This window comes from Martes martes, assembly GCF_963455335.1.
Source record: "Martes martes genome assembly, chromosome: 14".
NCBI classification, from domain to species: Eukaryota; Metazoa; Chordata; class Mammalia; order Carnivora; family Mustelidae; genus Martes; species Martes martes.
In genome coordinates this window covers 40322670-40348197 of record NC_137902.1, presented here as the reverse complement: position 1 = coordinate 40348197, position 25528 = coordinate 40322670, and the positions used below count along the sequence as shown (strand labels likewise).

At 46.5% G+C, this 25528-nt stretch overlaps 1 protein-coding gene across 2 annotated transcripts in view; it reads right to left on the bottom strand.

The window, feature by feature from the left end:
- VSTM4 (V-set and transmembrane domain containing 4) overlaps nucleotides 1–25528 on the bottom strand; it is a 96802-nt gene that overhangs the window by 30408 nt on the left and 40866 nt on the right. For both annotated transcript variants that reach the window (XR_013967934.1, XM_080823196.1), the window contains exons 5-6: nucleotides 18036–18069; nucleotides 430–536 (exon numbers count right to left, since the gene is read on the bottom strand). Coding sequence is in view for 1 of the 2 variants with exons in the window: in XM_080823196.1 (XP_080679322.1) it covers nucleotides 430–536; nucleotides 18036–18069 (141 nt within the window). In the remaining variant the exon portion in view is untranslated. The remainder of the gene's footprint in view (nucleotides 1–429; nucleotides 537–18035; nucleotides 18070–25528) is intronic.

Below are 25528 nucleotides of genomic sequence, written 5' to 3'. Positions count from 1 at the left end.
GGAATCATTTTATCCCCAGAACAAACACAAAATAAACTACATACCTGGCTTACGTCTTTAGAAAAATCAGAGGCTCCATTCCCTTGAATTAACCAAGAAGATGTTGATACCCCTTTGTCCCACCCCACTATGTGTGAGCATGTTAGTAGTTGAAGGTGAAATGCATTGTGGAATCAATCTGTGCGTGTTGACATCCCCTCTCCCAACTCCCCACTAACACCATGCTGGGCCAGTGCACCAGCCCTAGCCCTACTCCAGTGATGGGGCTCAATGATTATCAAAATGAAGATGGGGTTCTGCAGGCCATATCACCACCAGATGTCCTCCATCTGTCTACTCACCCTGTCCCGATCCCACTGCAAATCCCAGACCCACTTCTAGATCCGTCGTGCTGGTTCGCACATGGGTAACCGTAGGCTGGCCTCCTACCTTTGGCAGGGACTGCAGGAGGAACATCGGCCTTCTCCTTCTGCCTCTTGCCCTTCTTGGGTTGCAGTGGGGCCAAGCTGGTCACACTGGTCACGGTCTCCCCGGAGCTATACAAGAAAAGAGTCCTGGTGAAGGCAAAAGCAGGTTTGTTCCAAGGAAAGGGAAAGGAAGCAGTAATTTCTGTGTGCTTCCTGAGTACCTACATAAGGTGAAGTTCTCTTACAGCTGGACTGGGACTCTAGGTAGATCCCCAGGGATGTCGGGAGGTCTAGTTCTGACTTGTGGCTAAGATAAGGATGGCGAGATGAGCTAGTTAGTGATTTATGATGTGCTGTTTAACGTTCAAAGATCCCTGGGGAGATCTGGGGCCAGCTTGTCTGCCCTTACAGATGGAGAGATGGACGGTTCTTACTAGTTGCATCAGTTACACAGTCTGGCTTGGCCACATCACCAGTAGGGTATTAAGATACTATCAGAAACTTCCACTTAAGCTACCCTAAAACCAAGATTCTTTGCACGTATTTTTGTGGTGCACAATCCACAGAGCCCCTCTTGTGCAAGAGAGGAAGGACCTTGGGACCTGCATCCAGAAATCTCCAGGGTCCCCCGAGATTGGCCATGCTTTCTTCTCCCACTGTACCTTTACCTTTAGGAGAGGGTAAGTGGCTTCACCCTGAAGAGGGCTGTGGGTGTTTTCAGTTATCTGGCTCTGTGTAATCACTGTGCTATCAGGTTCTTTCTATGTGTTACCCAGAATGATGGTACTGATAAGTCTTATAGTGGGGGTTAAAAAAACAAGGACACGCAGGTACTAAAGTGACAAAAGTTACACAGACCAGCTTGATGGCAAGCCTTGGTGCCACATGTGGGATGGAGTCCATGTGCTTCCGGCTAACACTCTTATCTCAAATGCATTGGAGTGACTCCAGCAAAGGCCCCTTCTAGAAACTCTTGTCCTGAGACACACGCTCCAGCCAGGTGGGTGCGGTTACCAAGAGAGGCTCTCTCCCTAATACATAAAGAATTTCTAGAAATCCGTAAGACTATGATCAACTGCTTAACAATCAAAATGAAGGAAGGCAGTAACAGTTATCACATGAGAGGAAAGGCTCTTACCACTGAAAACACACCAGGGCTCCCTCACGAAAGGAAGTCAAATTAAAACATACTGCACTTCCATTCTCCACATATCAGAATGACAATAGTCACATCAGAAGCAAAGCACTCTTCTGCCAAGGACGTAGAGAATCGGTCGCGCAGAAGTATGGCTGGTACGAGTGAAAACCCTTCCCGAAGGAGAAGAACTTGGCAATCAGAAGAATTTGGCAATCAGAACTACAGACGTTTATACTCTGACCCGGCAATTTCACTTCCGGGAGTTTACTCTGTGGATATCCTTGCACGTGTATGAAACGTGCGTGTGAGATGCGTCCTTACGATGCTATTGTTGATAGCAATGGATCAGAAAGAATCCAACTGTCCATCAGCAGGGGACTGGCTAAGGAAATGATGTGAGTCCACAAATACACATGTAGGGTTCTCTGTAGCTGCAAAGCGGAGTAAGAAGCTATTTATGTGCTGATGAGGAAAGATACTTTGCGAAGTGGAAAGGCTGGGTGTTGGACAATGTATAAAATGTGCCCCTTTTTGTATGAAAATAGGGAAAAATAGAAATACATATTACTGTTTGCATATATATGCATAGAGAAATTCTGGAAGCAGTCACAAGAAATTTTAAAATAGTGGTTCCCGGGGCGCCTGGGTGGTTAAGCATCCAAGTGTTGGTTTCAGCTCAGGTCATGATCTCAGAGTCGTGAGATAGAGTCCCACATCCGGCTCTATGCTCAGCACAGCATCTGCTAGGGATTCTCTGCCTCCCCCTCTCCCACTCCCTCCATCCCTCTCCCAATTCACCTGCGCACATGCTCTCTCTCTCTCTCAAATAATAAATAAATAAATACAATTTTAAAAACAAAATAAAATAGTGGTTCCTTAGAATGGGGATGCTGAGAAACTAAGCCAATGGGAGACCAGGCAGGAAGAATTATCACCATATATATTTTTAGTCAATTATTTAACTTTTTTTTTTAAGATTTTATTTATTTGACAGAGGGAGAGCACAAGCAGGGGGAGTAGGAGAGGGTGAAGCAGGCTTTCTGCTGAACAGAGAGCCCAACGTGGGACTCAATCCCAGGACCCCAGGATCATGACCTGAGCCAAAGGCAGACACTTAATCCATTGGGCCACCCAGGCGCCCCAATTATTTAACTTTTTAATTTTAACTATTAAACCGTGTGTTTGTATAATCATTGAAAAACATAACCATTGCAAAACAGTAAATTAAACACAAATAAATATCTGCATACATGTCAGAGAATGTAGGGTCTTCTAACAGACTCCTAGGGTTTTTAAAATGAACAAAGACTGACTCACGCATTGTGGGAAAAATTCCAAGGATACAGATCATGCTGAGACTCCCCAAAGACGGCTTATTTTTACTGGGAACTAAAACTTCAACTGGCCATAGGTTTAGAGTACAGGGTCAATTGCGTAAACTCACAAACAGGCCAAAGGAATGTGCGTTTACAAAATGCTGACCACTAAGAAGAAACAAGGGATCCCAAACTCTCAGAATTGCTTAAACACGCAACTGGAAGCACAGCTTCATCTCATAGCTTTAAACTCTTCAAGTGTTTATTTTTTTCTTTCCATTATAAATTAATGCACGTTCATGTTTTCAAATGGTAATTATAGGCATGGAGAAAAAGGAAAATAAATAAGTCTATCCTAACCAAAACACAGCCTTTTAAAATATTTCCAGTCTTTTTCCTCTTTCTTGTTTATTTTTTTTAATGGACTTCATTTTTTTTTTTAAGACAAGTTTTAGGTTCTCAGCTAAATGGAGCAAAAGGTAGAGATTTTTCATATGCCCGCCCACTCTCCCCCCAACATGAGCAACCTCCCTCATCATCAATATCCCCCACCATGGTGGGACATTTGTTATAACTGAAGCACCTACCTCAAGACATCATTAGCACCCTAAGTCCATAATTTGCATTAGGGCTCCCTTTGGGTGAGTTTCATTGGTTTAGACAAACACATAATGTATCAGACCAAAGAGCTGAACTGCCCCAAAACCCTCTGGGCTCTACCCATCATCCCTCCTGCCCCCCATCCCCTGGCAACCACTGATCTATTTGCTGTCTCCATAGTTCTACCTTCTCGGGAATCTTACACAGGTGCAATCATACAATAGGTAGCCTTTTCAGAATGGCTTCTTTCACTTAGTAACAGGCATTTAAGTTTCCTCCAAGCCCTCTCATGGCTTAAGAGCTCATTTCTTTTTATCCCTGAATGATATTCCACTATGTGGATGTACCACAGCTTCATTATACATTCCCCTACTATAGAAGATGTTGGTTGCTTCCAAGCTTGGGCCATTATGAATAACACTGCCATAACCACGTCCAAGCTCTTCTGTGGACATTAAGTTTCAACTCTTCCTTGATTTGTATACATTGTATTTTTTGTCATAACGGTACTTACAATTTCATGCCCTTCTTTTTACCTAATCTCTATTTTCCAGATTGTTACGTCCTCATACTCTGGTGAGAGGCTATGCCATGGCTTCCTCAGCCATTCCCTGACATCTAAGTAATATTTGATGCATGAGTGATATTGCCAAACATGTATTTGTGCATCATGGTTTTCCACTCTTAGACTTTTGTTTTGGGTTCGAGTCTTAGAGCTGGGATTACAAGTTCATGGAGGAGGACCACTTGAAAGGGTATCTAATTCCCTGCTGTCCAAAGGATCTCCAACAAGTTCGTCCTACCTCGCAGTCACTCAGTCAATGGACGAGGGTATTTTTGTTTTCAGCCTTTTTAACACCAGGTCTATCAGCTTTAAAAAACTACTCGCTTAATGAAGAAAACTGTGATCTCCCTTTCCCTCGCCTTTCTCTGACTGCCAGTGAGAAGGAGCATTTCCAGCGTGTTTCTGCTTTTACAAATGCCGTATGGACATCTGCTGTCATTTGCAAGGGTTCTGAGTTTTTCTTACGGGTTTTGCATGCACCTTTCACATCGGTCTGACGTTATTTATTGCAACCATTTCCCCCAGTTCCCTTTGAATTGTGGTTTCTTGTTAAATGCACGGTGACTTGTTTCTTTTGCTAAAATCATGCAGTGTTTTCCTTTTGTCTGTTGCCTCTGAGCTTGGATGGGTCTCCCCAGCTGCATCTCACACGCTGCAGAATCAAGGATTTCTCCTTCCTCTCCCCTTTTCATGGACTTTGTTCTTTAGCTCTTCAACACAAAATGAAAGTTTTGGGACGATTGTTTGTATAGATGCGTGGTCTCAGGCCCAGGGCGCTCAGCAAGCTAAAAAAGATCTGCTTTGTCATCACCGTTTTCCTTTAAAACAGCAAAACTGCACTAAACTAAATTTAGCTCTAATTCATACTTCAACAATGAGAATTCATATACAATGAGTCACCCCCACGACATGACAGATTATTTTGCTCACAGAATATTATGTTTCCCATTGAGCCAGCAAGACTGGCAGACATTTTTGACAAAGAAACTCCACATTATGATTCACTGACCAGAAAGTTACTCTATATCTTAGATTGGAACAAGACTGTGTTTTGTCTCTGACACAAGGGGAATGAGCGTTGTTGGAGCCAGTCAAACCCAAAAAGATAGAGAAGAGGCCGGAAACTCCATCTAAATGAGAGAGCTGTGTGATTGGAAAGCAGGGCTATTTGTGGAAAACAGGGCTGCCTTTCTGGCTCCACCCGGGGCCTTGTGGCTGGCACGCGTGTGACAGGTATAAGGTTCCAGCCTGGCCACCACTCGTGGGCGTCTCCCTCCCACATGCGTGGGGCATGTCTGCTCTGTGACACATGGTGGTTGGGTCTAGGGCTAGTGAATGGGCAGTGGACAAGAGGGTTGGGTCCGCACCAAAGCAGGTTCCACTCTGATTAGAGGGGTGACCTTGGATGAGTCGCTCGCTTCCTGGGCCTCATCCGCCCATCTGTAAAATGGGGAGACCTACACTTGCCATCTATCACACAGGGTTATCATGAAGATCAGAAGGGCTAGTAGTGCTGACCTACAACCCTGGTGTGTGGTGCAGGGGGAAATGCTTCTCAGTTTGCTGCAAGAGAACAAAGTTGCCCCCTGGGTATCTCCTGGCACCGTGTCTTGGCCCTGAGGGGAGGGCTACGAGTTAGAAATTAAACTTCGATCAGAAAATCTTTCCTCTCGAGATGGTCCAGCACGCCCTCCTATTGCCACAGAGAGAGCGGTGTCGGCTAAGAACCAGCACAGCACACAGCCGGCGGGTAAGGAAGAGGAAGAAGCTGCAGCCTGAGCAGTGGGAGCTGCCCCGACACACCAGAGGCAGCAGGCCACCTGGATTTTCTAGGTCCTGAGCACACTGGGAGCAACTATATTTTGCCGAACTTAAATGATTAAGAGCGATATTTGCCTCTAGCCTGTGCAAAGCACCACAAGAAGTACATGATATCCACAGTCCTGGACACTCCCCGATGGGGAAAATGAAGCCTCAGAGAAGTCCAGGCAGGAGACATGGGATCTGATCCAGGTTGGCCTGTCTCCCTGGCCCTGAAGCAAGGACGTTGGGTCCAGCCCCAGACAGCAGAGAATAAGAAAACTAGGACAGGAAGAGGGTAGATCCAGCCAGATCCACAATGGCTGCTCTGGGCTTAAACCAGCTCCCTAAAGAGAAGGCACTGAAAGGCGAGATCAGCATTCCACTGCATCCAAGTCTGTACTAAATCTGGGCCTGTTACAGCTGCTAAAGCCTTGCCTGAATGGGGGGAAGTGGGGGCCAACCTGAGTGCTGGACACTTGGAGGCAGGAGCTGAGGCTGGTGCCCAAGACCAAGGATTATCGTGGCCCGAGATTGGGCAGAGGAGGAGGGGAGCATGTTCTTATACCTGGAATAATCTGGAATAAGTGATGTCAGCTGTCAAAATGGAGGTGGGAGGGGGTAGGCTGGCCATGTGGAAATTTGGTGCCTCTGAAGTGTTTGGGAATAGGGAAGAAAAAAACAATAAAACAGCACAAACGGAAGTGAACCCCCCCCCAAACAAAGAACATAACTGTAACGAAGATTCACAGACCCAGCCACATCTTGCCTCCACAACTAAATGTGAGATCAAAGCACCCTCATACTGAAGCACAGTGCCTGTGGCATAGGCGTCCTCACCCAACCATCTGTGCCCACCCTAATGCCCGGCTCTCCCTGGGATCATACCAGAGGTGCGGCTAACCAACCATTCATGCCGAGGGGCTTTAATACATCCGACCCGAGCCCCCCAGATGCCAAGCGTTTCCTTTGGTGCAGGGCAATCTTTGCGTCTCAGCACAGCCACTGTGAATCAGCGTGCTTCCTTGAGGTCTGTCTAATCTTGTTTCCCGTCGAATGAGCAGGTGCCCTCGTTCCTGGGCACACAGCAGTCTGTCACATGCTGCAAAGGGATTTGCTGTGGTTTGAAGTGGGATGGCCAGAGATGCCAAGTGTTATCTGTCAGTCAAACGAACCCAGCCCAGAAAGCCCTTCGGGAATGAGGCTGAGGACGACGCGCTTGTTCAGATCCTGCCGACATTCCCCCAGGCCTGCTGCTTAGAGCCGTCTCCTCCGCAGCCCTTCTTGCTCCACGCTGTCTTTGGAAAATCATTGCATCTGCAGAAATGTCCATGCGTCTCCTTCCGTCCTGCCCACGGAGCTCAGTTTTGACAGTGATGATGCCCGAGAAGGGTCCCCAGAGGACCATGAACTCCTTGCCAAACAGCTCTGAGCTCTCCTTGCCAAGATTCCCTGCAGCACACTCATCACCTGTTAACCCTGCACCCTACAACGCCAAGTGCGCCGTCTTGAAGGAGGAACTCTGCAGCGGCAGCTCACTGTCATTACCAGTTAGGATCAGTTATATCTCAATAAGCTATAGGGAGAAGTGCGATTACAGTCCTCCACCCCCAGGATGGCTGCCACTGAGAAAGGCCAATGATTCGTACAATGGGGCAAATTTCCTGACATCTCGCTTGAGGCTTTGGGACGTGCTCTGCAGGCCTCCCGTGGCACTGGACTACTCATGCCAGGAGCAGCTTGGAAGTTGTAGGACTCCCCTCTCAAGATGGACGAAGGGTGTCACCCACTCCCATGACTTCCTTGAAATGACTCTTTTTCATAAACGGCATTTCATACATGCCAAGAACCTAGAACCGTGTCTGGTGTGCCATGAATGTGTAATGGGTCTCACCTGATATTACCTTACCGGGATTGTTATCATCATTACTGTGGAATCTCCTCTCGGAGTCCTTGAGTAGGTAGCCAGACATGACAGTTCTCTGTGCCTCCAGCCAGAACCGGTGCCCTTCGCAGAGCCCGGCAGACCCTCGGCGGTCACAGTGCGTTACTTCTGCTGCTTCCCCTCTGTGACATCTTTGCGTGCACATTCCAAGCAACAGCAGAGGAAAGCTGTTCCTTTGTGACGGAGTTGCCAAGGCGTCTCCCTGTCCACAGCCTCCGTGGCCTTTCATCGTAAATGCTTTACACAGCCCGAGAGGCTATGCTGGGGCCTCTTTGTTAAGTCTGTTCCTCTGCAGTCCCTGCCAGCTTTGTGAACATGAGTACACACTCCACAGGCCACAGCTTTTGTCTGTGAATGTAGAATCTCTGAACACAGACTGGAGAGATCGGGAGGGGCTTCATTAAAATTTAGCGGTTCCATGCAGGGTTCTCTCGTCTTGGGTCATAAGAATAATGGCAGAGAGAGGTCACTGGGGGCATATGGCCAGGATCTAGCACCTGTACTCCTAGGGTTGAGGGTATGTGTTTGGGTGGGATCTACCCCAGCTCCCTCTGGCCACCGTGCTTGGTTCAGGCCGGTCCCCTAGCCCTAAGGGGTGACTGTGTTTTCTGTCAGGAAGGGAGACAGCTCCTTCATTAGGCCAGAAGGGAATGCACCTGCCACCACCTTTCTCTTCCCAAGGGGAGCCTGAGGACAGGCCAAGCCTTGAGGCAGCACTGCCCAGAGACAGGCTGGGAATGGAAGCCACCACCATGATGACAGCGTGTCTCCTAGACAGAGCTTCCCCGAGGCCCACCCACCGCGGCATCCCTAGTTAGATGAGTCAGCCAAGTCTCTTCCGGGGTAATAGCATCTGTGCTAGCTTTCCTGTCACCTGGAATCAAGAGGTTCGTAAATAGTACAGAGGACTAGCTATTTATCTAATAGTTGGCAGTTTTATTCCTGTTCTTAGTCTGGGGAGACTAATTTGTGCCTTGCAGAGTTTTATGAGGATTAGAAATAAATCCCATAAAGTATTCAGAAGTGGAGGTGCAGGGCACACGGTGAGTCATTACGAGGAATTAGCCCAACAGCCACTGAGAGCCCCTTGAATCCTCAGAGCGACACTGAGCGATAGGGACAGAGGCAAATTTGTACCCATTTTGTGAAGAGTGAAAATTCCCAGAGAAGCCAAGTGGCCCAAGGTCACCAAGTTGCCGGGTGGCATGGCTCCAGTGGACACCAAATCCAGGTGGAATGTTCTTCACATTACGTGAGGAACAACCACTAGGGTCCACTTCACGGGCCAGCCCTCCTCATGCCTGCCTCGGCCTGGGGGTTACGGAAGGGCACTGAGCCAGAGAGCTGAGGCAGGAGAGGGGGTGAGGATGAGACGGGCAGCAAGGATGTCGGGGATGCAGGACGGGGACCGGGAGACACATCACCTGCGTCTGCCATCCCTGCGCTCGCCACCTTCCATGCTCCGGTGAACGTGGCCAGCAGGGAAGGCGTTTAGCACGTGTGTGGGCTAAAGCCAACCAAACAACAACAACAACAATGGTTGGAACTTTTGCGAACTGGTGCCTATGACCAGAACACGTTGACCTTTCAAAGTCAGGGGGATGGAGAGCAGCTGCAGCCGCGGCCAGCATCTGTGGCTGTACCCTTCCCACTTCTCCTTCCACGGCCCTGACTTTCTGGAGCTTCTCTTCCTTGTTCATCTGAGCGAATGCCAGCACGGAAGCCCTCACAAGCAAGTCTGAGTTTCCCGGGCTGGCATCCCTCGCTGCCCCATCCCTGCCCAGCAAAGACTTCACCACCATCCACACTCCTTGTGCATCACTTTTCATCTGTAGAATGGGACAATCACAGCACCCACTCACACGATGCCGTGAGGAATGAAGATGGTGTGTGCCAAGGCTTAGCCCTGTGCCCATCCCTGACCTCCCCCTCCAGCCTCTACTCCCTGGTGCTCTGCCCGGAATCTCCAGGGAACCACACTCCTGTGGACCAAGTGCCGCCAGCCCCCCAGCCTCCTACCCGCTGTACCCCTCTCTCCCCAATTCTGTGCTCTGTGCTCTCCCAACTCTCTTCTGGAACCCTCTTACCCCTCTTTCAATACTTGGCCCAAATATCATCTCCAGGAAGCCCTCCCTACCACCCACCAACCGGGAAGATGGAGTTAGCAGGGCCTCTTTGCTGTGCCCATGTCAGCTTTGTGGGTAGCACATGGTTTTGCTTCTCTAGTTCTCCCATTCAATGTGGACCTCAAGGGCATGGGCTGTGTGTTATTCCACCCCTGCCCTCCGGGCCTTATAAAAAGTCCTCTATAGAAGAATCACCCATAAGATGACTGAATAATAACAGAACCACTTGCATAAAGCTCACCAAATACCAGGACCACTGGAAGCACTTTTTACAGACTAACTCATTCAATCCTCCCAACACCACTATGCGTTAGGACTATCTCTGCCCCCATTTCATCAGAGAGGTCAAACAACTAGCCAAAGTCACACAGCAATCAGTACCCGAGTCTAGATTCGAACTGAGGCAGCCTGGCCTCAGAATCTTTAAACATCACAGTGGATTACCTTTCACAAAAGAAACAAATTCTGTAATACTACCGCTCTGCAATATTGTGAAAATAAAGCAAGTAGGTACCTATCTAAGCTTAGAATTGACGTGTTCACATTCGTTCTGAAATCATTTCTGCCTTCACGCTAAGATCCTGAACAAATCAATTATTAATTAAATCCCATACTTCAGCTATAGGGGTGTGTTTAAAAAAAAAAAAAAAAAACCTCTGATGGTTCAGAAAAAAAAACGGAAAATGCTTTAAACTAAGCTCACAAACCACAGTAAGCCTGTGCCTGTAATTTATCCAACATATAAATAGTCTGCACCCCTGCTTATCCACGAGAAGGCGTAGGAACCAGAAAACATGAAGAAGGCTTGGATTACTTCGGTCTCGTAACTGCCGCTGGCACAGGGAACACGCTGTCCACTTCAATATCTCCCATTTGCAAATACTTTATTGCCTCAAACCCATAAGGAGAGGTCAAGCAACAGGTCAGGAAATCTACTGGGAATTGCCTTTTCGGTGTCCATGTCCATCTTCTTGGCAACTTTCTTGAACTTGACCTACAGGAAGGAAGGCATCTGGATCCACGGAAGAGGTGTCATGGTGTGGGGACACACCACATCCCTATGCAAGTGGTGGCATTTCATTTCAAATATGACTTTCCGGGACCTTTAGGGGCAGTTCCGTGCTTACTCACTAAGCTGCTGTCGGGGAGCTGTCGTCCCCGGGGAAGGCCCATTTACAATCCTGCGAAATCTTGACAGGCTCCGCTGGCCCAGCCTTCTGCTCCGGAAGAGCACTTAGCCATGGGAAAGCAACAGCCTCCCAGCCCCGAAGTCAGCGCCCACCCTCCCAGGAGATGGCAACTTCCGACTTCAGGAACAACACACATTCAAGATGAGACCGGTTTTCCTTCTGTATGAACTTCTCGCAAAAAGTCATTGAAAACCCTAGGGTCTCCAGATTCTGCCCCAGTCACTCGGCAGGCCTTCTCTTGGTGACCGCAGCCTCAGCAGCCAGCATGGCCCCGTCCTGAGGGTCCCTCCCCTGCCTGAGGGTTTCCGTTCCTGGCATCTCGCCCTGGCCCTGAGCTCTCTGCCCATTCTCCCTAAAGAGGAAGTGGTCAGAGGACAGAGAAGAACACTGATGCTGGATAACAGCCTGAGAATCTCTGGGCCCAGCTGCCCACTGCCACAGCACAGATGGGGCTGGGATCTGGGAGCCCCCAGCACGACAGGGACAGGAGGAACTGCCTGGGCTGCAGAGGCAGAGCACAGGGCCGGCCAGAACCTGCTGGAAGGCGAGGACTGACCGGTTCACGAGCGAGGCATCGCGGCGGGGAATCTGGGCTGCATGAAGTCAATTAGGACTGAGACTCTGATCAGGAAGATGGACACAAGTCGGCAGTGTTCTTCTGCATGGTCCTGGGGTGCAGTGCAACAAAGGCAGCTTTGTAGAGGTTGATCTGTGGGCTAGGCCCCCAAGAGACATGCCCACGGAGAGAGCTTGACTCAGGCACTGAAACAGACTCGCTGAGAGCACCAGCTGGCAGAGGAGCAGCCCGGTAGGTATCCCAAGCCTGGGGAAGACCAGACTTTCCTGCCCACCAGGCTGGGGTAGCGCCTCACTGTACTCCAGCCTTAGCACCAGCTCAGGATAGGGGCCTCCCACGGGTCAGACTTACGAAGGACAGGCAGGAGCCCAAACGCTTGGCACTGCTTCCCAACCATGAAAAGCCAAACAGGAGACCATAGCAAGCAAACCCTGAGAAGCACTGGCAGGCTGGCCCTGCACAGCCTCTGAGCTCCCCAGCCATAACCTCCCCAGCCCCCCACATCTGAAATGCCAGGCCCTGTGGAGCACATGGTTTTGGAAAGAAACAAGTACCTTTATGGAGAGATAATTTAGTCATCATAAAATTCATTGATCTTAAGTATACAATTCAATAATTTAGATTTATCAAGGGGTGCAAATATCACTACAATACACTTTTGGAACATTTCTATTTCTATTCCCCCACAAAGTTCCCTCTTGCCCATTTATATAGTTAATTCCTACTCCCACCCTCAGCCTTAAGAAACTGTTTTCTGTTCCTATAAATTTACCTTTTCTGGACATTCCAAATAGATGATATCATGCTATACATAATTTTTTGCATCTGGTCTAGTTCGCTTGGTATAACGTTTCTGAGGTTCATCCGTGTGCCGCATGTATCAGCACTTTGTTCCTTTTTATTAGCAAACTGTATTTTAGTGAGTGGATTACTCAATGGTGTTTATCCATTCACCAGTTCTTGGCTATATTCAGACTGTTTCCAGCTTCTGGTTATTATGAACAAAACAGCTGTGAACAACAGTATGTTTGTGTGTGCGTGGACAGATGCTTTCGTTTCTCTGGGGCTGATTTTCTGGGTCCTGTGGTGAGTGTGTGTTTAATGCTTTAAGAAATTACCAAATTGATTTCCAAAGCGGCTACACCCTTTCACATTTCCACCTGCAACAAACAGGGTTCCAGTTTCTCCACATCCTCACTAACACTGGACGTTGTCTTTTTATCGCTATTATAGCGGGTATGAATAATGAACATATTTTCATGAACTTGTTAGCCATTTGTATATCTTCTTTCGGGACGTATCTACTCAAATCTGTTTTGTCCATTTTAAATTGTGTAATTTGGCATCTTATTATTGAGTTGTAAGAGTTCTTTCTGTATTTTATCCCGGCATTATTTGTCGAAAAGATCATGCTTTCTCAAATTTTTTGAATTACTTTGTGAAGGGCTGGTATTATATTTTCCTTTAATTCTTGATATATCTCACCAGTACAGCAATGTGGGCCTGGGCTTTTCCTGGTTGGAAAGATTTTAGCTAACAATTCAATTTCTTGACTTACTGCAGGTTTATTCACTTTATAGATTCCTTTTTAAATCAATTTTGGTGATTTGTGTCTTTCTAGGAATTTTTCCATTTTATCTATGTTGTTTAATTTGTTAGAATCAATGTGTTCATAATATTTTCTTATAATCCTTTTAACTTTAGTTGAGTCTGTAGTGATTCCTTTTTTTTTCTTTCTTTCTTTTTTTTTTTTTTTTAATTTTAAGTAGGCTCCAAGCCCAGCATGGAGCCCAATGCAGGGCTTGAACTCACAACCCTGTGATCAAGAACTGAGCTTAGATTAAGAGCCAAGTGTTTAATCGACTGAGCCACCCCAGTGCTCCAGCGATTTCTTTTTTGCTTCCTGATTTGGTAATTGGTTTTTCCTCTTTTTTATTTTCCTGTATAGTCTACTTAAGATCTGTCAATTCTATTGATCTTTTCAAAGAACAAAGTTTGGCTTTATTGATTTTTCTCTGTGCACGTGTGTGTTTTTTCCATGTCATAGATTTCTGTTCTGATCTTTATTATACCCTTCCTTCCGCTTACTGTGGATTTCACTTGGTCTTCTTTTTCTGGTTAACTATGGTGAAAGCTTAGGTTATTGATTTGAAGTCTTTCTTCTTGTCTAATATAGGCATTTAAAGCCATAATTTTTTCTTTAAGCACTGCTTTAACAGCATCTTGTAAGTTTTGATGTGTTTTGTTTTCACTTGTATTTAATTCAAAATAATTTCTAATTTCTCTTGTAATTTCTTCTTTGTATTACTTAGAAGTGTGTTGTTTCGAAATGTTTGGGAATCTCCCAGATTTCTGTCATTAATTTCTATTTAATTCTGTTGCTCAGAGAACAACCTTTGTATGATTTCTTACATATATAGAATTTGTAAATTTATGCAGATTTGTTTCGTGGCCTAGCTATATGGTCTGTCCTGGTGGATATTCCCAGTGCACTTGACAAGTATGGTATGTGGTCATCGGGTAGAGTATACCATGTCAAGTCAAATTGCTTGATGTTCTGTGCCCTTGTTGATTTTCTGTCTTTGTATTCTATCAATTTCTGAGAGTGGACCATTGCAATCTCCAACTACCATTCTAGAATCACCAATTTCATCTTGCCCTTTTCTTTTTTTCTTCATGGATGCTGAGGCTCTGTTGTTAGGCCTATGTACATTTATAATCGTTGTACCTTCCTGGCGGTATTAATCCTTCACAATTTGTAATTTCCTTCTTGGTCTCTCGTCCTATTTCTTGTCTTAAATTATATCTTATCTGATATTAATTCAGCTACCATGTCTCTTGTTACTATTTGCCAGTGTTATTCTCTTCCTTTGGGTGCTCTCCATACCCCACTCCCCATGTGTGTTGTCTCAGCGAGAAATACACTTGCCCCAACTGTGACCAAAAGCTCAGACTAGCAGCATCATCGTCAGCCCTCTTTGCTCAATCCCCCTAAGAAGGTCACCTCCCGTGACACTGCTGCTGAACGTGAGCACTGCACACTGCTCCAAGTCGCACGAGCCCCCTTCTAACAACAGAGCATCTGGTGGTCCTCACAGCACTCCCTGCTCTGAAAGAAGCTCACCAACAAAGCAGGAAGGAAGAGTTTTGGAGCAAATGGAGGCCAAAACCCCACCAGACCCCACTATTGTCAGCAGCAGCTCAGCAGTTTTTCCAGTATAAAAGGCTCTCCATTTAGCATACACCTGTGGTCTTCCCAGAGTGTTAGAATAGTTATTGTTGTTGATTTGGTTCAATTAAAAGCTGCTTTTGGGGGGAGAGGACTTGCTGATGTCCTCACTTGGCCACAGTCAGACATCTCTCCCAGGGAAATGAGCATTTGCATTCAGTGCCTAGTAAGTTCCACAAAGCAGGGATTTCTATCTTTCTTCACTGTTGGACTACTCCAGACAACTACCTGGTAGGTGGTGAACTCTCAATAAAAGAAGTTTATATTTTGATTTTAGTAACAGGGTTTCTCTGGATCCCAAACTCAGCAGCAGAAACACAAAGCAGTCAGGTATAGGGACTGCTGGGGCTGTAAAGAGGATCCCCCAGAGATATCCAAATTCACATCCAACTGAAGTATTTATGAAGATAACTGCAGATTCACATACAGCCATAAGAAATAAAGCAGGGAGATCTTGGGTACACTTTACCCATTTCCTCCCAGCAGTCAGTCTCCTAAGAACCAGATTTTTGATTCACTGATTTTTCTCTATTGCTTTGTTCTTTTCAATTTCATCAGTTTCTGCTTTGACCTTTATCATTTCATTCCTTTCTGCCTGCTGTGGGTTTATTTTGCTCTTTTCCTAATTTTCTGAGGTGAGACTTAAGATTGTTGATTTGAGGACTTTCCTAATTCCTAATGCAAGCATTTAAGGCCATACATCTCCCCATCAGCACTGCTTTAAAGGCATCGCACATGTTTTGTTGTATTTATTCTCATTTTTGGTCAATTCTCTGTATTTTTTTTTATTTCCTCTGAGACTTCCTCTTTGATCCATGCATTATTTTTAAAGTGTGCTGTTTCCTTTCCATGTGTTTGTATGAGTTCCACTGCTTTAAGGTTGCTGAGGTTTGTTTTAAAGCCCAACATTTGGTTTAAGATAGGCTAGATCCTATGGCAAATGTTCTGCAGGGGCTGGAAGTACGTGTGTTCTGCCGGTGGTGGTCCGAGTGTTTGCTCTGTATCAGTTCGGGCCTGTCCGTTGATTGCCGTGTTTAGATCTTCCATACTCTTGCGAATTTCTGTTCAGAAGTTCTCCTGGTTGCTGAGAAGGGGCACTGGAGCTGCCCACTGTAACTGTGGATGTATCTCTTTCTTCTTTCAGCTCTTTTTTCTTTGCCTTATGTACTTGGTAGTTCTCCCGCTCGGTGTGTATTCATACATTTAGGGTCTTTGTCCTGGTGGATTGATCCTGTCATCATTATTGAATGTCCCTCTTTGTTTCTAGTAAGTGTCTCTGCTCTAAAGTCTATTTTATCATATTATTAGTCCACCCACTCCAGATTTGTTTTGGTTTTGTTTACGTGGTAGAACTTTTTCCATCCTTTTATTTCAACCTACCTAAGTCACCGAGTTTGTAGTGAGTTTCTTGTAAAGAGCATATACGCAGGTTGTGTGTGTGTGTGTGTGTTTTTTAATCCACTCTGTCAATCTCTATCATTTGACTGATGTATTTAAACTGTTTAAGTTTTAAACCAGGTAAGAGAAACAGTATGTTAGCAATTAAGTCTGCCATTTTATGATCTGTTTTCTGTTTATTTCCTGTGGTTTTCATTCCTCTGTTCCTTTATGTTACTGGAACATATTTTAGGACTCTGTCTTTATTTTTCTATACTGTTTTTGAGTGTATTTTTTTCATAGCCACTTTAATGGTTGCTTTGAGCGTGATAAATAAATGTGTGACTTACCAAATTTCTATCACTTTGAGGGAAGTGTAAAAACCTCACTTCTATTTAGGTAACTTTCCCCTCCCCACTTCTAAATATCTTAATGCTTTTCCTGAGTATCAGATGGTTTTATAACCTTTGTTTTGATTATAAGATACTATTTTTAAAACTCATGAGGAAAAGAATAGCTTACTTATATACCCATATTTCTGCTCTACTGTTCCATCTTCTTCCCTAATGTATCATATCTTTTTCTTCTAGTTCAAGAATTTATTTTGGCCTTTCTTTTAATGTAGGACCCATAGTGACAAATTCTTTCAGTTCCCCTTCATCTGAGAATGTCCTTATTCCCCCTTTATTCCCAAAGGACAGTTTGGTTAGATATAGAATTTGTAGTTGACAGTTCTTCTCTTTCAGTATTTGAAAATGTGCCACCTTCTTGGGCTGCCTGGGTGGCTCAGTCAGTTAAGTGCCCAACTCTTAATTTTGGCTCAGCTCAGGATCTCAGGGTCATGAGATCAAGCCCCACATCAGGCTCTGTGCTCAGCAAGGAGTCCTCTTGCGATTCTCTCTCTCCCTCTCCCCCTCAACCTCTCACCCTGCTTGTGCTCTCTCTCTCCTTTGCTCTCTCCCTAAAATAAATAAATAAATAAATACCTTTTAAAGAGAAAATGTACCACTTCTTTCTGCTTTCCATCAATTCCAATGAAAACTGCACTGTCATTCCAATTTGTGTTGCCCATAAGTAATGCATTGTTTCACTCTCATTGCTTTTAAGATTTTTTTTTCTATGTCTTTCATCATTTTCCTCTTACCCCCTTTCAGAGTCCTCCTTTGGTTGTCTCTGGCATTATTTTCAGGGTTTATGGTTGTGCTTAGCAGGGAAGAGCGGGGAGAAACTGACCTATGCCATTGTGCTTGAGCCAAAAGTCTCAAATTTCTAAACACTATGAGTTTGCAATGTCTGCTCTCACTGTTATGTTACCTGTGAGGTGTGTTCCACCAGTTAGAAGGCTAGCATCTCGGCACATGTATTTCTAATGGCCACATTCTGCAGAGCAGGGCATAGGGCAAGCAGGCACTGGTGGAAGGGAATTAGGAGGATTTGTGACCAGAAAGCATCAAAGTGCTTCAGTCTAGCTGCTAGCTTCCTCCTACACAGGGGAAACAGTTGTCCAGGAGCAGGTGCCAAGCCTCCTCCAGCCGGCATGTTGAACCAGCATGAGTTATATTTTCTCTGGAATCTGGGGGTAAAAACCAGAGCACGGAATCTAGAAACATGCAAGTGCATGAAGAGCACGCATTTTTAGGCCAACCTGCAAACTACCATGCAGACCCTTAGGTAAAGATACAAATTAAGCCAATTTCTTGGTAATATCAATAGAAAGGAAAATATCAAAGAGTTTCATTTGAAAAAAGAAAGAAAGTATTCCTACCTGTTCTGTGGACATTTCACCAAATAATGTCTCGCTGCAAAATGAAAAGAAATAGAAGATGGTAAATAAATGTTACTTTAGATGCATATGTTCCAGGAAATCACCGGGGAACATAGGTGCCCAGGCGTTGCCCAGATGTTGGTACAAGCCACTTCTTGGGGGCTTTAATACTTCTTTTTGGATGAGTAAGCATAACCATAGCACGGACACCACATTGACTCAATACTGTTCCACACCTAGACTGAGCCAGGCATGAACCATATACCCCAGACCTCCTAGTTTGATAACCTAAAACAGTCTTTTTTTTTTTTTTCTCAAGCCAGGTTGAGGTGGGTTCTGATCTGGAAGGTCTTAGAGTAACAGTCACCCAACTTGGAAGCTCTGCCTTAGTCATGAGAAAGCCTTTGGGGACAACCTATTTCCATTTAGATGCTCCTCTCTGAAAACTGGCATTTTGTTCTCTGATCAACACTCTTCCAGGGGCGGGGGGGTGTCTTGGAAAAACAGTCTTAGAGCAAGACATCCTCCACAGTAGGTCTCATAGAGGAAAAAAAAAAAAAAGATTCTAGCAGCAGAGGAAAAACAAGAAGACCTAGGCAGTTATCCTAATAAGTGGCCAATCTAAGATCATGATTTAGTTCACTTCAAATAGAAGTAAAGCCATGGGCTCTGGAGGTGGGTGGTGGATCATTACATCAATGGTCCCAATGAATCCCACCTCCCTGTGTCTGTCCACACCACTGTGAAACTGCTTGACTGCCAGACATGCTTTGATCAATGAAACAATAACCAATATGTCGCAAGCAAAGGCCTAACCGGCCCCTGTGCTCTGAGGTCTGCTCATTTGTTGTTTCATTGCAGGGAACTCTTCTGCTACCACGTAAAGAAGCATGCCTAGCCTACTGGGAGATAAGACCACATTGAACAGGCACAAGTTACCCCAGCTGAGGCCCCAGAGCAGCCAGGCCACAGCTCATCCACCATCAGGCTGCAGCCACAGGAGGGACTCCAGCGAAGACCAGAAAAAATGCTCAGCTAAGCCCAGCTGAAACTGTTGACCGACGGAATCGTGAGAAAATAAAATCCTTGTTCTTTTAAGCTGCTACACTTGGCATGATCTGTCCTGCAGGTGACCAGGGCAGGCTCCAGACCAGCATGACAAGGTCTCTGCTTTAGAAAGGGCTTTTTACAATGGCCACGGTCGCCAAACTGTGGAAAGAACCAAGATGCCCTTCAACGGACGAATGGATAAGGAAGATGTGGTCCATATACACTACGGAGTATTATGCCTCCATCAGAAAGGACGAATACCCAACTTTTGTATCAACATGGACGGGACTGGAGGAGATTATGCTGAGTGAAATAAGTCAAGCAGAGAGAGTCAGTTATCATATGGTTTCACTTACTTGTGGAGCATAAGAAATAACACGGAGGACAAGGGTAGATGGAGAGGAGAAGGGAGTTGAGGGAAATTGGAAGGGGAGGTGAACCATGAGAGACTATGGACTCTGAAAAACAACCTGAGGGTTTTGAAGGGGTGGGGGGTGGGAGGTTGGGTGAGGCTGGTGGTGGGTATTATGGAGGGCATGTATTGCATAGAGCACTGGGTGTGGTACATAAACAATGAATTCTGAAAAGAAATATATTTTTTAAAAAAAGAAAACACTAATTCAAAAAGAAAAAAAAAGAAAGGGCTTTTTAGGTTTACCTGTTACTACCCCCTTTTAGTGCATAAACTCTTTCTATACCCTGTTTACAGAGCACCTACTCTGTGCTGGATAATTTACAGATGTAGCAATAATAAAACCATAATTAGTTTTACGGAACACTTCATATTCCTGGCCTGACTCTAGGCTTATTAAATAAATCAGTGATCATGTGTCTGGGGTTTGCAAACCGGTGGGCACTCCTAGGAAGGGTAGTGTTAAGGAAATCACTTTCTAGATCCTCACCTAGCATGGTGTTCTTTCCTCCAGAATTCATTATCCCAGAGCAGGCCCGAGCTCTGGCTGCATTCCTTTCCTCCCTCCCCATCACATCACTGTTTCTCTTCACAAAATCAAGGCACACCTCTCACCCATCCTAACTTGTGCTATGGAGGTAAAAAACAGGAGGCACCAAACGAGAAATGATTTGAAAGGTTGGTGCCAGTGTTGAGAAAGCAAATGACCAAGGACTGGGCAACTAAAGCTTTCACCAGCAGAGAGGTTTCCAATATTTTGCTTTCGACAAGGATTAAATAATGACCTAATCCAGTTGTCAGCTGGTCAAGCATTAAAAATAATTTTCAATGACGGATCATATACCCTTGTGTGAATCTGCCTAATATCAGAATTCAACATCATTTCTATTCTTAGTAATGGAATTCAGCCTCAATTCTCTACTTTAAAAAGTAGGAATAGAAGTGATGCTGAATTCCATTTTTAAGCAGATTCATGCAAGGGTATATGAACTAAAATAAAAATTTATTTTAATAAAAATACATTTCCAATAAAATGGTATTCTATGACTGATTATCTAAATTGATAATATCTATGGGGTTTTGATTAATTTTATATTCATTTTCCAAATCTTATTAATTGTGCAATATTAATAACAACACAAAAATTTTAATACCTAGAAACTTATGGAATAAAGAAATTTAAAAATTCTTAATTTAAATTTTTATACACATTATTTTTACAGAAAAGTGTAAACAAAATACTGCATTAAAGTGGGATAAAATTCTGTGGGGAAAGTAGAGTGAAGATAAAAGTTCAAGGAGAAAAAGGAACAATATACAATTTCTAATAGCTGAAGCATGTTCACAGTCTTTTTAAATAAAGAGAGGTAGTTATGAAATTCATAACATTTAGATGTGAAAGAGACTGAAACACTTTGTTTTAAGATGTCCATATTTGTGATGCCCTAGAAATTACCTCCTTTGCAACAATTTACACTTATGGTCAAAAAGTTTAGACATCAACAAAAAATGTTCAAGGGTGCATAGTTTTTGAAATGCTTTTAGGTGCTATGCAAGCAAAAATGTTTGAAGACCACGAATTTGCACTTGAATTTAATCTTCACAAAAACTTTGTTATTGCACCTAATTCTATGGTGGAGGGCACTGAGGCACAGAAAGGTTAATGACCTTGCCTAAGGTCACACAGCTAATGTTAGGGGCTGAGCTGCGTCCTTCCTATGCTGAAGCCCTAAAACCCAACACGTCAGAATGTGACTGTAGTTGGAGATGAGGCCTTTAAACAGGTGATACAGTTAAGATGAGGTCACTGGGGGTGGGCCCTAATCCAAAATGACTGATGTCCTTCTAAGACGAGATTAGGAAACAGACAGGTGCAGAGGAAAGACCATTTGAAGACACCGGGAGAAGACAGCCACCTATAAGATTTACTATGGCAGCCAAGCAAACTAACACACCTAGGGAGGGGCAAAACCGGGCAGCCTGACTCTAGAGCCCTCTTGTAACTACTCCTCACCATTCTCAGAGATACTGGGTGGCTGGTATCAGAGCTCCTATAGATGAAGAGAGTCAGTCTCAAGAGAGATGGCTGGCCCACTGTGCCACAGCTGGGCAGGGCAGAGCTGGGGCTGGAGTCTTAGGGAATCCATGCATTGGCCTCTATTTTGGGAAATCCAGTCCAGGGGCAGGGAGGTGAGCAGCCTGGAGATCAGGAAGCCAAGGAGCTGGAGGGCAGACCAGGGCGACTTGTAATAGTTGGCTGCAGGAGAACAGGCTGACAGAAAGACCAGGAGCCCAGTGAGGATGGTTAGTGCCAGGCACAAAATATGCCCCTCGGCCAGCACTTGCTGACCGATGCTTATGATGTCTCAGACCAGTAAACACATGGCTGATGTCCCTTTAAGGCTGAGGGACTGCCAGGGAACCAAAATTAATCCATACTGAGCATAAGACGTATGCACATCGGAGACATAGCCCTGGCCCAGAGTCACCTTTAAATATACGTAACTTCATCAGCACTGACTCCTGGGAAGCAGAGCCTGTAAGATAAGCATTTCAGTACGGAGTCTCTGTGGAATGGGATCCCAGCAAATCCACTGGAGAGTGGGGAAGTGAGACCAGCAAGAGAAGAAAGCCAATAAGGGGGGTCCTGGGGTCTCCATCGTGGGCCATGACCTCGCACCCAGCGTACTTGACCGGGGGCTCCTTGGCCCCACACAAAGGCAATCAGACTGCACAGAAATGAAAACTCAGGACTGTGTTCTTTTTCAGCGGTGATCTTATGATCTTTAGGGCTTGGAAGACTAAAAGGAAAGACCGTTTTTCTCACCTCCTGGCAGAAATGTGTCTGTGAGCTGGGGCTACCCTTTCTCTAACACCTCAGCCTGAGCCACACAGCTCCCAGCCCCCACCTCATCATGGCCAAATCTCCCAGATGACCTGTTCAGGCTGAAGACTGTCATCCCCATCTGGGCCCATCTCTGCCACCACTACCACCCCCATACAGGTGATTTGGAGTGAAGGTAGCCATGCTCCCCCAACCTATCAGGCTCCGTACCAGTGCTGGGGCCTCAAGGTCAAGGCCTGACCCTCCCTTAACTTTCCCCTAATTTGCCTGCACCCTCTCCCAACCCCAGGCCTTGCAGAGATGCTGAGGTAGGACCCATAGATAATTCTGCTCTGCTCCCCAAACATCTCCTGCATTGTGCAAGGACTGTAACAGCCCCTGCAAAAGGTCCCATGCATCTGCTGAAGGAGCAAGAATGACTGAGCACAGTGCTCTCCCAGCCCCACCCCCCGCCCCGACAGCCCAGCAGCCTGGAAAAGGACATCTGCACTTCCCTGTGGGGAGAGATAAGCCCAGGGTTGTGCCCCGCTTCCTGCCAGCCCTTCCCTTTCATGGGACTGTGCTCCCATCACGTCACATCCAAAACCCCAGCCCCTTCCAGGAAGCAGACCTGCCCTAACAGTGTTTCGGGGCTGGCGCAGTCACAAGGCCAGGTGAAGCCATTTCTCTCGGGCACCAAGTGGTAAGCTGAGGAGAATGGGATTTCCTATTGCTTGTCCTCTTGCTACACACAGCTATTTCATGAAAAGCACTGATGGAAAGCACCAGCACATAAAGTTGTGGGTCTAGAAACTGGTCTTATACAGAAGTCGTGGGCCCCAGGTGGCTACCTAGCACTCGAAATAGGCCTAGTCCCGAATGAGATGTGCTGGAAGTATGAGATCATGCTGGATTTCAGCCTTAGCATGAACAAAAGAACGTAAAATATCTCATTCTGAATCTCTATATTGATACTTGTTGAAATGCTATTTTAGATATATTTTAAATAAAAGAGTTGGGTTTTTTTCTAACCTTTTTACCCTGTTCATGCGACTACTAAGAAAATGTCCAATGACATGTGTGTGCTAGGGTTCTAGCACAGCAAGTGCCAGCTAGACCGAGACGTCACAGAGAGTAGCGACAAAGGTGTTAAGGCCGTCTCCTTCCGTCCGGTCCTACCGTGCCTTCAAACTGCCCTTGTAAGAGCCCAGACAGGGAAGCCTGGGGGATTGCTGGAGACAATATTTGGGAGTTCTGCTTGCCCTCACTGCCAGGATGGCTGATCCCACAGTCACCGTGACCATGATGGAAGGATGTGGTTTGGAAACTGAGCTGCAGGCTTTGGAAGGTGCTGTCCAGAACTGCCCATGCCAGGACCAGCGGCCACACCACACTGGGAAAAGCATCCCCGAGTCATACAATTAAGAGAAACTCCTATCCCCATTTTATAGTGAGGATACTTGGGGATGCAGGATGTCTACTCGGGGCCTAAGAAGACCCACTCTGTTAGTAAAGGAGCTTGAATCCAGGTTCTGGGTCCCGTGCTCTTGGCATTAGGCTCCCGGGGAGGCTGACAAGCACCCACACAGGGAGGATGGGTCCCCTTTCCAAGGTGGCAGTGGGTCCATGAGAGCCAGCCAACCTTCCCACATGCTCTGAAGACCAACTCTGCATCTCAGAAGTGTGCGGTGAGGAGTGCTCATGCTAGGGATTGTCCAAGTGTCCGCGAGAGCATGCAGGTGAGCCAATCAACTTCTCCAAGGCCCCAGGGTAACCTCTTTGCTCCGCACCCACAGCCACCCCCCACTCCATGCTTTGAGCCTTCTACCTGCAGTGAGTGTGGCTGTGACAGGGATGTATACCCCCACCTTCCTCCTGGGGGTACAGCTCATAGGCTCTCTGGCCCCATCCCCTGGGGAAGCAGGGAGAACAAGCCTGCAGCAGGGGAACGTGGGGGTCTAGCAAGCTCTAGGATGCTCTGGCTCCAGGGCTAGGGTTCTAGCACAGCAAGTGCCAGCTCGACCGAGACATCACAGAGAATAGCAAGAATAGGCCGTCTCCTTCCGTCTGGTCCTACCGTGCCTGCAAACTGCCCTTGTAAGAGCTCAGACAGGGAAGGCTGGGGGATTGCTGGAGCCCTCTCAAAGCAGCAAGTCTGGGCTCATTCCCAAACAAGTAAAGGCCACGGGAAAGCACTCTGCTTGAGGAGTAACTCAGGGCCTGGTCCTGGGTCACCAGGACTCGTGTTTTCCAGGGTGACTCAGAGCCGCAGAGCCCCTGGGACAAAGCTGCAGGCACCCAGGCACTAAGAGCCAGGACGAAGAGTCACAGCTCGGGAGGAAAGTGCAAAGCAAGGAACACATGGGTGCAATTAATGGCAGCTCACGAGAACAACGAGCACCCCAGGAAAACAAGGCAGCGCGAGGCCCGGGTGAGGGCCAAGCTGCGGGAATGGAGAGAGAGAAGGACGCTGGCTGCTGGCGCCCCAGCTTGCAGGCTGGGCTTTGTTTACCTCAGGCACCCTCCAGGGGATGGCACCGGGAGTGGGGACAGCTACTCTGATATTCCCTTTGAGGAAGATCCGATGAAGGAGCGGGAGAGCCGGCTTTCCCTGTGTCTGTGAGCAGCCAGGATGCTCTGAGGTTCTCAGCTGGGCAAGAGAGCTTGGCTTTCCTCCATGTGGCCAGGATGCAGAAGGCCCAACCCACACACAGTGACACAGAAAACCCAGAAACTGTCCACATAACAAGGGGGTCTGGGCCCGATTGTATTTTTGTGGGCACAGGCAGCTCATCTCATCTCTGAGTTTCATTTCAAGAGAGTAATGGGATCCTTTCAAAATATTTGGTATAAAAGACGGGTACAGAGGAGGACAGGGTTCAGAAGAATCGGCTCTAAGGCCTTGCCACTCGAGGCATGGCCTCTCACAGGTAACTGTGGCCCTGCCATGATCTCATGAGAAGTACTCAGTCGGAATGTTCATTTGAGCAGGCTTCCCGGTGAACAGTCTGCTCCTTAAGGTTCGGGCAGCGCTGAGCTAAGGCTCCCAGGTCCAGGTGAGGGGTAACCCTGGCCCCACCCTGCACAGTCCCCTGTCCCCGGCCCTGTGGTGGCTGGAGGCACCTGGCTGCTAGCATCCCACAGGGCAGGACCCGCCTGGCCAGGGCCACAGAAGGCCAGCCTGCTGGAATAAAGTCGAGCTCCCTA